The sequence below is a fragment of the Pavona decussata genome, unplaced genomic scaffold, assembly GCF_977016875.1.
Source record: "Pavona decussata unplaced genomic scaffold, jaPavDecu1.1 SCAFFOLD_329, whole genome shotgun sequence".
Taxonomy (NCBI): Eukaryota; Metazoa; Cnidaria; class Anthozoa; order Scleractinia; family Agariciidae; genus Pavona; species Pavona decussata.
Window position 1 is genome coordinate 1,184,272 of NW_028145717.1, and position 11,965 is coordinate 1,196,236.

At 39.5% G+C, this 11,965-nt stretch overlaps 1 protein-coding gene across 1 annotated transcript in view; it reads right to left on the reverse strand.

Annotated features, from left to right (window-relative positions):
* Positions 1–5,286: 5,286 nt before the first annotated feature.
* LOC146453607 (uncharacterized) overlaps positions 5,287–11,965 on the reverse strand; it is a 36,165-nt gene continuing 29,486 nt past the window's right edge. The window contains exon 17 of the mRNA XM_085096422.1: positions 5,287–5,732. Within this exon, the coding sequence (XP_084952548.1) occupies positions 5,386–5,732 (347 nt within the window). The 3' untranslated portion in view covers positions 5,287–5,385. The remainder of the gene's footprint in view (positions 5,733–11,965) is intronic.

An 11,965-nucleotide genomic window follows, 5' to 3' on the forward strand; every position in this document is an offset into this window, starting at 1 on the left:
TAAATTGTGCAGCCGCCATCTTTTTCCGTACGGTGGATTGAAATCCCGGCTCCCCGACCCCCGGGATATAGCGAAGATTTAACGCTCATTTAAAAACGACTAGGCTCCGTGAGGCGGGGAAATTAACAAAATGTGTGTTTCATCGAGGCCGTCAAGCGGGGCTTTAACAGCGCGCGTCACCAGCAGCGGGGATAACAGCGACGGGTTTGTGTCGTTATGAGAGAAGACTGGATACACAGGACGAGCGACACCAAGACAACTTGAATCACAGAGGTGAGAAGTGAGCTCGTTATATGTGCTAAATCACCTGTGCAGGTTCATACTAAATCAAAATCTACAATTTGCTGACAATTTAATAATTTTAATGAAAAATCTTATACAACCCGAAACGTTACGTCCGTTCCAATGTCGATTTTTACCAACAAACCTGAACTGATTTTTGTTGTATTTGGTTCTGAAAGAAGTTACGGATGCCCAGCTACGCGGGGCTTTTAACAGTATACTTAATCCCGGGGGTGTGGACATTAGTGGTGTTTCAACACCGGGCCAACAGACCCTTATCACTCGGCGGCTATGTTGAATCTTGGGGGAATGAAAAGCTTTGTTTTTGCACGGCAAGCTTCGTCCATACGCGAATTCAGTGCAAGGCCTACCTTGCAAAAACAAGGCTTTTTTATTCTCCCGAGACTCAACATGGCCGCCGAGTGATAAGGGTCTATGTCCCAGGGGTCGCGGGGCCGGGGTTTCAATTGACTGATGCATAAACAAGAGGTAGAGCGAGATTTAGGAAATTTTGAATGTTATGATCTTGTGATGTAAATACCCCGATGCTATTTCATTTACTTATAATATTGTAGTATGTAAATTAGTGACATATTTTATAATGATAATGATGGTAGTTTTGTATTTTATCTTTTTCTTTTTTTTTTGCACGGCCTCATAAGCTTTCTAGCTTTAATTTCTACAGTGGATAAATAAAGTTGATTGATTGATTGATTGATTGATTGATTGACTGACTGACTGACTGATTGATTGATTGATTGATTGATTGATTGATTGATTGATTGATTGATTGATTGATTGATTGAACAATGCGTCTGTTCACCTCGATGCTCTTTCCTTGTTGCTTACAGATGTAAAATGAAAGTTTCCAGCCACAGTTCTCACACAAAAAAGTAAAACTTGGGGAGCATCCTTTTCTATTTCTATCCATAAACAATAGATTCAACTCACCAACATTCATGACACCTCAACTCTGAGAGTACATCACACAGAACTACCATGTCAAAGAGCCTGAACCCTGTAATCAATGGATCAGTGCTCTCACTAGATTCTTTTCTTCTTTCTCCTCATTTAGCTTTCGGTTAGATGCAGACAACGTTTCGATTCCTTTATTTTATCATCAGCTTGAGTATTAAACGAGTTATCTTCATCTTCAAGCGAAGCAGAACCGTTTCCTCCATCTACACAGCCTTTGTAGTTGTATTTCCTGCAATTTGTGAACTATTCCCGTAAACTTTTCGTTTCTTTCGTCTATGAGAAACGACTATAGCTTTTCGCATTATGACAGCAGAGATTCAAACACCAAATGGCGGCGATTTACTCAAATGTCACCATAATGAGGTCAGAAGCTCACTTTGGACCCCAGTCTCTAAAAGGAGAAAAAGGCTGGAAATTCAGGCGTAAATTCGAATATTTTGCCGGATTCCCGACCCGAAAAGTAACCAAACAACACCCAAACAAACAAACCTGTTTCCATGGTAACGAAATGATATAACTTTCTTTTACATTGCTTTTCAAGACACGATATTGGGACAAAAACCCCTTTAGAAATGAAAACAAAGCTCGAAAGATTTCATATTCAATTTAAACATTTTTGACCAACACTCGCAATTTTCGCGGTTTTTATTAGGTACATACCACCTGTGTAACTGCCATCTCTTCTTGATACAGGGAAGGGGAAGGCCCTTAGCTAGTCATGTAAGAAGTGTGAGCTACATGAACATTTAGACAAGAACAGTGAGGAATACCGGAGATGGAGAGCAGACCACAACACATGGAAAGCAAATTTTAAAGGTTCTGCTCCTGCCATGGAAACAGGAGGTGTTTTACCCGTCTGTTGAATCGTTCTTATTGAATGGGTGTAAAATCGCTGCGGGTACAGTATGAATTCATGTTGTTGTAGTGGCAGCCCGATTTGTGGATAGTGATAAATATTTTCCAAGTAGGAAAGAACCAGAAAACATCAGTCCGAAAATGGCAATATCGTGTCTTTGCTCTAGCGGGAATAGGAAAGGGATGGAGTGGGGAAGGTGACGGTGGAGTGCTGAGGGGGACTTGTCACATTGGGATGCAGAAAAGTTAGCAGAGTAAATAATTGGAAAATAAGGCAACCAGCATATCTTCTACAGAGCGTCTGTTCCTTACATTCTTCACTTGAATGAGAGAGGGAAGGTGGAGAGGAAGAGGGGGGAGGGGCTGAGGCGAGAAGTCCGTCGAAATGTCAAAATACAGAAGGGGGAGGGGTGAGGCGTGAGTTCCGTCCAAATTTCAAACTACAGAGGGAGGAGGGGGTGAGGTGAGAAGTCCGTCGAAGTGTCAAACTACAGAGGGGGAGGGGTGAGGCGAGAACTCCGTGGTGATTTCACGGCTCTCCCAGTGGTGATAGAAGTAAAATAACGGCAGGATAGTTCAGCCCATGAATCAGTATTAGTACAATAGTGTTGTGGATCACTTCACTGAATTTCATTTTGGACGACAATTACGCATAAACATTGTACAGGTAACTCTTATCTTTATTTTATATCTTCACACGTTTACGATGTCGCGTTAAAAAAATATATATATGAAATTTATAAAATACCCAACACCAAAAGAAGATCATCAATGATCAGTTTTGATTATGATAATTAAACCGGAAACATGACTTAATTATCCCGTTGCTTTTCTGTGGCCAACAGAAAAATTAGCTAAATTTTCAACAACTTCAATTAAATATTAAATTCAGTTCGAAAATTGTTCCCAGCGATTACCTTATACAACAGTAAAGTCACTACATGATTACAGGTTCTCAAACTCATTAATAATTCATCAAGAGAAAACAAAGAAAATCACTACCATGACCGTGGTTTGGATATCTGATCCTAATTACCATAAAATTTTGCCAACTTTAGCCTTGAATTTCTCCAAGAATTATTGATCATTTGAGAAGCCATATCAAACACTCGAAAGTGTGTTTCATCAGATATCCAAACACCTTGAAGTCGTTTAAAAAAACTCGGCTGCGCCTCGTTTTTTCAACCTACTTCTCAGTGTTTGAATATCTGATGAAACACTCTTCCACGCGTTTAATATATTACTTCAAAAGTCTTAAAATTGGTAAACTCAACTGTAATTGAAGCCGGATTTCTTTTAAGTAAAATTCATAAAACTCTGATATTTTGAAGAATTCTTTTTTATTATTTAATTAAGTTCTTTTCAGTAGGGAGAATCTTTACCAAATCGTTTTTTTTTTTTATTTGCCGGCTCTACTAGTTAGCTTCTCGTAAAACTATTTAAAGATAATTTAAGGAAATCAGTTTTTGACGCAACAGAATTGTGCTGATGCCATCATACAAGACAATCAAATCAACTTAACCGAATATTGCATTGCGATGATAAAAGGTATAATAGTGTTGCTTATGGTTATAAGATTAAGTTCTCTAACCTATAAACTAATGTTTAATCTTATGGTCGACATTCAACTGATTCACGATTACAATAAATGCTAACTTTGTCCTTAAGAATCTACTCCATAATGCCTTAAAAACCCCTTATCTCCTTAATTACTAAAGGCAATTACTTCTTTCCAAGAGAGGATCACTTAAAGACTTTTACGATTTGATCCATATATCTAAAACAAATGGATCCTAGATAGAAGTCAATCAACAACTTCAAACCATAAAAAAGAATAGTATGATTCCCTTCCATTGCATCATGGTATTGTTTTAAAGTTTTTTAGGAGTGTTCACACTTAACTACCACTGATCGCCAGAGAAAGAAAGCTATTCATTGACCGTGAACCTATCATCAGTAATATTTCTGTGACTACTAGACCATATAAACGGGATTTCTGGCGCCAGCCAGACTCCTGCGGGATTAGTCGCGGAGTCTGAATTCAACTTAAAAATAACAGCTAGAGTGTAAATTACATGGATATGTGGCTATTTTTACGCTTGAATTTGTGTAACAGTAACATTTAGGCCACCCATTGTAGTGTTCCTTAATGTAATCTATGTCATTGCACCTCAACGGCTACAAGTGAAGTTATCTTTTAGGAGCATGTAATCTGCAATGCCGATGGAACTTTAAATAATCGCTTTTCACTTAGTGTGAAGAGATCTGAGATTGTTGGAGATCGACTGCAATAATTAACGTTGTCAGATTACACAAATTGACTTAAACCATTACGTTAGTCAAATGCAAATGGCGTTTAGCCGAATGAATACACTTGAAAAAGGCCCTAGCTGTTTAGGTGAAGAAAAGCTGTTTAACTCTCAGCTGGAAAGCTACTCTTGCATTTTAGCCTTACTTTAGTGCGATGCTGGAGATAGATCGTGGAAACATTACTTGACGTAATAAATTAACTCCATCGAGTGTGTGAGAAAGTCAGGCGCAGTGTAATAGCTGTCGCTTCAATTGTAAGACCAAACACGTGTCTGAACAATGTTTGAAATACTTATCTAACACAGCATTAGGCGCTCTGTGCAATTCTAGAGTTTCTTTGTCGTCCCGTACTACCTGTTACGTGTTACCCTATCGCCTTACTGAGAACAGTGCTTTGAATATTTCTGTCCCATTTTGTTTTCAAGTGCATCCCCTATCTTCAGTTGCAAATTCTTTGATTATCAGCATTATTTCTTAAACCAGGTATAAGGAGCTAACTAAGGGCTGGTCACACTACTGCGTGACATAAATTACTTTTAAAATCCGTTTGGGAAGGGGAGGCTAGCAATCCACGATAGATAACTCGAGATTGACAAAATTTCACAAAGTAACCCCTTCCCCCCCCCCCCCCCCCCCCCTCTTCCGATAACAAACATCAAATCAAAGTTAAAACAAAAAACTAAAATAAAACAAGTAATGCCTATCCACAGAACAAATTCTCTTTTACTTAACTTGACCTTACTTAAGGTCAGTATTTCACAGGGTAGGAATGGTTCCTGCCATGAAATTATATGTTTATAAAATGTTCTTGTAAAGACATATCATTTTACTACTTGAGTTCTAGAAAAAGATTTTTGTGTTTCAGCTTACAGCCTTTAAGTAAAGAAACAAAATAATTCATATCTGTAATATTGATAGATTGTAAGCTGGGGTTTAAACCTCAACGCCAGTTTGAATATGTTAACTTGTTTCGTAGAAAGTTTCTACTTCATCCGGTTGGAAGTAATAGCTACTTCCTCCCGCCAGGAAAGTTTGTGCGAAGGTGCTGCTATAGCTGTACCCACTAGGGGCACTGTAGGTCCAGCCAAGGTACGTTAATGAAGCTGTATTTGATGATGCATAGTCAGATACGTAAATATCATGTCCCCGCCCGAAAGTAGGTCCATAAGAGGAGCAGCTGTGTGTGGAATGAGCCCTGCGAGAACTATAATATCCTGTTTGAGTCAGTTTTACCGGCGCCCATCCTGGCTTGTTTACCAGTGAAAACAGGAAAGCTTTCGAATCATATCGATAACCACAACTGGAAACTAACAAAAAATAAAGAAATTAGAAAACAAAAAATTGACACATGCCTCTAATGATTACTGCATGGAGTTTTAAAGGTAAAGTCGCACTTCAGGCCTAAGTGGCCCACACAGCGGGTCGGAGATTAACCTGATCACCTTAGTATGAAACGACTAGGACTAGTACTCCAATCCACCTAGGACTAGTACTCCAACCCACCTACATGCTCGTACTCACTTATACACTAAGGAAGATAGTGAGACAATGCAGACTTAAGACTACTCTCTGACAAAACTACGCAACAATATAGAGATCAGCTTAGCCTCGAACCACTGATCCTTCAATCAACCGATTAAAAATCCAACCCGCTAACCATTCCCAGTTGTCACAAAGAATCACCCAGTACCACTAGTTAACGAAAAGCTTCCAATCAAAGACGGGTCTCATTGCTCACAACTGGTGCTTCAGTTAGGGATTGATTCAAGGCTAACAACAAGGTGGTCATTAATCGTTGGAGCACTGGCATAGAATAATTATAAAAACCCGCAGTGCATTTGCACAAGTGAACCCTTTGAAAATTGTAGAGGATTGGTGGAGGGGGAAGGGAGGATTAAAACAATGCAACCACCTAGAGACCTCTGTTCAAGATTGTACATACTCCTTCGGTGTAATGAACTTTTGTTTAGAAATTTAATTAGCGCCAGAGAAGCAAACTGAAAGATTCAGGTTTTAGCTATAATGACTGACCCATCTAAAGGTTTCATTGTATAGGGACACTATGGGCCCGTTTCTTAGAACTTTTGGATATGGAAAAACGACAAAAATTGTCTCATAGAAATTTAACACATATTCCTCGGATTTAAGAAGAAGCGCTTTAGTTTTTTTTTTTTTTTTTAATCGACGAAAGTTCGATAAACGCTATTTTGGCCTTCCGGCGGCGTCCAAAATCAGTAAAAGTGTGCATTTTTTTTTCGCTCGTCCAGATCAACACAATAAGATCTATCGATGTACTTTGGTTAACTCATAACATATCTCTTGATCTCCCTGAATCAATAAATTTTTTGAGAAAGCTGTTGAAAACTGCTTGTTTTTGGCAGTAACAATTAACCTAGTTACGCGCTTTAGCGGATAAGGTAATTTCAGCTAACTTTAACAGCAACGGAAGCCCACTGGTTCATGTACTTTATAGTTTGTAGAACTAGATTCTACTTTTCCGATCGCCCCGACCGTGTTTCGCAGACCGCCGCAGACGCCGGGGATAAATGTTACCATATATCTGCAACGTGACGCAGACCGATCGCAGTCCCTTAAGATCATATGGGAACCAGGCTTTACTTGATGGTCGTTCACTGAGGTATGCTAACAACTCCTAGTTCGAGCGAATATATCTTTCTTTGCTGATAAAATGCAAGTGTTGGATTCAAAATTATTCAATACTACAACTTGATTGTAAAATACCTGTTACATCCGATTTAAAATTCTCTCTGATTTATGATTTATTTTCTCTCTGCTTTATGACGCAACCTAGTAATAATCTCTGAGCTGAATTATTCCACTCAAAAAATAGAGTTTAGGCTTAAGAGCAAAGGCCAGAAAAAATCGAGCAAAATCGAATTTTAGCGGCCACAGTGATGTTTTTCGCTCATATTTGATGCGTAGGTGGGTAATACGAAGTCAATGATAGTGATATGGTTTGTTTCTCGAAAATCCGCTTTAATTTTAAGAAAAACGGAAAAAATTATTTTACCGTCGGTGGCCTCAGAATTGCCAGACTTGAAAGCCAAATTAGTAGTCTTCTAAACAAAACTACTGTGCAAACGGGGAGAGCGGATTGACTGATATATTAGCACTAATTTTCTGATTTGGGAAGTGCTTCACATTTCATATTAATTGAGAATGTTTTCTTGCCAACAGCTTAAAGTGGAAACAATTGCCGTTAAAGATGCGTATTTTTCAAAATAGCAAAAAATATAGTTATAATTCTAAGTCGTAATCAAACTGTTTGACTGTGCCCAATGATGAATTGCTCTGTCGTTTATGCTGTGAGGAGATAAAGAATTGTACTTAAACATATGTAAAAACTGTAATGGGTTTTTCGTTATTCACTTTACATGAGACCTTCGAAATTGAAGAAAATTTCACCTGAATATGCATAAGTAATGAGTTTCACTAATTAGTATTGTTTTCATTCGCCGATTGTAGATGAGAAATGTTCCATTTCAGCTTGAATTAAAAGATCACATGAAACAATTTACCATTAAAAATACCTCTGCTGATCGGGTTAATAGTGTGAATTTAGGAAACTTGCCATTCCTGTATCCAACGCTTAAGTTTGACCTCAAAGGTCAATTTACTCGGATAGGAAAAAATTCGTTGACACATGCAAGACGCTCTTGCGAAGTTTGTCGGCAGTTTCATTAAAAATATCAACAGAAGGCTCTGTTGTCAGCATTTCGCTTTTTTAAGTCAACCTCCGATTTCGGATATAGGAGCAGGCGAAAAGCAGTACAGGAAACCAAGGGCCTCTTCATATGAGCCCGGTAACTGGGCTGGCCCGGAAGGCGGGACGAATTTTGTCTTCTGTTTATATGGGAAATTTAATCCCGGTTACCGAGATGAAAAATGTCCAAAAGGCCCCCAAAATACCCGGGCAACCTAAAGATCCTGGGAACGAGTTTGCGCGCGAAAATCAAAACGTTAAACAAAGGTGGCGCCACGTACAGTGATAACGTTTGTGCCCGTCGTAGCGTTGTCTGCTATCGTTGCTGTATTGCTACAGCTGAATGGCATTCTTTTGCTGTGGAAAATACAGCAGACAAGGCTCAATGTTGCAATCCAGGCCGCTTTGTTGCGAGAGCAAAGATATCTTATCCAAAATTTGAAGCGAAGGAAGCAGAGATATTTAAACCGAAGAAAGCGAAGCTGTTGGCATAGACCTGGTCGAACGGACTTGTGGTGGAAAAACATCTGGACAGGAGTAGCACCTGAAGAATGTTGGAAAGAAAACTTCCGGATGTCGAGGGCATGCTTTTTGAACCTAGTATCTGAACTGAGGCCTTACATTTCACCAAACCCAAAGTCACCTAACCACAGGGCACTGAGTGCGGAAAAAAAGGTAGCAGTTACATTGTACTTTTTAAAAGACACTGGCTCTCTTTGAGCTAATAGTTTTGGAATAGCAGTCAACACTGCATCAGCTGCTGTAAGTGAGGTTTGTCAGGCTATTTCAAACTATCTTGGCCCAAAATATCTCCATCTCCCAAAAGATGAAGAAAGCATGAGGGTGAAAGTAGCAGAATTTGAAGCAACATTTGGTATGACACAAGCTTTTGGTTGCATTGATGGTACGCATATTCCAATTGAATGCCCTTCAGAGAACTCACAAGATTTTTTCTGCTACAAACAATTCTTTTCACTAAGTGTACAGGCTGTGTGCGACCTCAAAGGTTCATTTATGGATGTTGAATGCAGGTGGCCAGGAAGTGTGCATGATGCAAACGTTTTTGCCAATTCTTCCATCCATGCCAAATTAAGAAGCAATAAGTTGCCAAGTACATTTCAAACTCCAGTCCCAGGAACTGTCAAAATACCTAATTACCTCATTGGTGATCCAGCATATCCATTGCTCCCTTTCTGCATGAAAGAGCATGATGCATGCACCAGTAATGAACAAGTCATTTTCAACAACATGTTGCGTTCTGCCAGAAACCAGATCGAATGTGCTTTTGGGCGACTTAAGGCAAGATGGTCCATACTCACTACAAAAATGGACTTCAAACTTGAGGCTCTTCCAACAATTATTTATGCATGTTTTGTGTTACACAATTATTGTGAGAAGTATACTGTGAACATTGATCGGGATTTGGTCAGGGCTCAAATTGAACTGATGAAGGACAACGAAGCTCAGTTTAAAAACACTCCTGATCCAATTTACTCTTGTGATGTGGGAGAAGGAACTGTTGTCAGGAAAACCCTCACGGAGTTAGTATTGCAGAGTCTTTGACTTAGACTTCAAACTTGAACTTATTTGTTCACTTGCTACAATAAAAAATTTGAAATAAACTAGGGTGCGTTTTCTTGGGAGAATTCAAAAACGGATTTGTGATCTCAGATCATTCTGATCATGGTGCATCAAAGGTACCAACGAATCCACTCTGGACAAGGATTCGTCGGTTCCTTTGATGCACCATGATGCAAATGATCTGAGATCACAAATCCGTTTTTGAATTCTCCCAAAAAACACACCCCTCGTTCAGCAACATTACTAAAAGATCCTTACAACTCCAACTTAAGCTTATGCATAGCTACACCCAATCCCAGGGAGAAATGGCAGGAGGGAACATCCTTCCTTTTCTTTTTAGGGGGTGGATATGGCTACACATAGGCTACAACAACATATTATTAAACAAATTCAGAACAAAGGTTAATAATGTGTAAGCAGATATTGACAAGGCTGACACTGTCTTAACCTAACAGTATTCATATTGCAGTACAGACACAATAGGTGCCATCTTTCTAGTTAAATTGTTGATATTAAGATTAAATGTTAACTAATTTCCACATACAATAAGGGAACTGGTCATAATAAGTTCGTTCGAAGAGGACCCACCTTGTCTGGGGTAGGGTGGTTATCAAAGACACCACCTATCTCGTGAACATTACTAACAAAATTTTATTGGCTTCAAAATTTGAGTTGACACAAATATTCAGCTAGCAAGAGTCAACATTGCTAGATAAATACGAAGAGTGTGGTTTGAATCTCACTGGCATTTTTTACTGCTGGATAGAGGGGAGGCTATGCAATAAAGACACCATCTTTTGAGGTTGAGGGACGGGGGTGCAGGCAGAGGCCACCATCTATTTTGTGGTTTGGTGGGCCCTGTTCGAATACAGTAGTTTTGACCACTTCCCTAATTACAAAACAAATAGACAGAGCGCAAAAACCGCTGATTGGTCAATAAATAATGACGTAAAGCGCGTTACTTTTCTGATCAAGGCTGCTCACAGGAGTAACAGAATTAGAAATCGGTCGACCGATCGACGATTCGACGATTGACTTCACATTTTGATCATAAACAGGGTGAACTTGTGCTCTTGGAAAGATGCAGAACACATCAGGGCAGAACTGTTATTCGTAATATCAGTAAGACCCGTTTCAGGGAAACGTGGATGACAAGACCTTTTTATTTTGCTACGTATTCTTCGCACAAGAGACCACGCGGGACGGCACGACGGTGTAAAATCTGCAAGCTCAATTATTTTTCTTGCCGTTGTGCATTTTGTTTTTGTGGAGAGTGAGTCCTCCAAATGATTTGCAAATCTTCCCACAACCATCCTGGTCACAGAGATAAACTTGCCTTACGGCAGCCCCAACTGGTTGTGGATGAACCGCGTGAACGGTGGCCGAAGGCTTCTGCGTTCACTGCCAAGGAAGGAACATCTGTCTGGTTCACTGCCAAGGAAGGAATATCCCATAGACAGTGAACGCTGATCTAATGTAACATCCAGTGCTGGGAAGTAATATGGCTGGAAGAAAAGGTAAGTTAAACATGAGCTATCATGTTCTGCATCCACCTTACAAAATGCTCTCTTGTGTTCTCCAGGTAACCTACATAGTTACAAATTAAAATGAGGATTCCTGTCTGGTTCATCATGATCAAGACCATCTTGTTTTTTTGTTTTGTTTTGTTTTTTTTTTTTTTTTGCGGGGGGGGGGGGGGGGGGCTAGTGTAAAAACATTTCCAAGTTTCTTCTTTTTACCAAAAAATACTATTGCACAAGTAAACTGAACAAACTGGAAATTTAAGCATGTTCCTGTTCTTCATACTGCACTGTCAACTTCATCTGCACGAGAATAGTGCACACCTGAAATTTGCAATTTCCTCGTGGGACCTTAACTGTTTGTCAAGGGTGTTCCATACTTCAGTAAAGAGGTCAAACAGGTATTTTGCTGACTTCAGTGAGAGCTCTGTAATATTTGATTTCCACTGCCTCTCAGGTAGGTTGGCAAAAACCGTGTGTTTAAGTCTGCGTCAAAATGCCTTGCCCTAAGTGCATGTGCAATTGTAGAAATGAGTCTTGGCAGAGCCCAGATGGGTACACAACTATGCGAGAAAGAATGTATTTTGCCAAAATATACATGACTGATCAACTACCCTGCAGAACTGGGAGGCATACATGTAGTTAACAGTATTTTAAATGATAGTGGTAGGCAAATTCTAAATACTGTTTGCAGTGGCTTATATTGTCAGATACA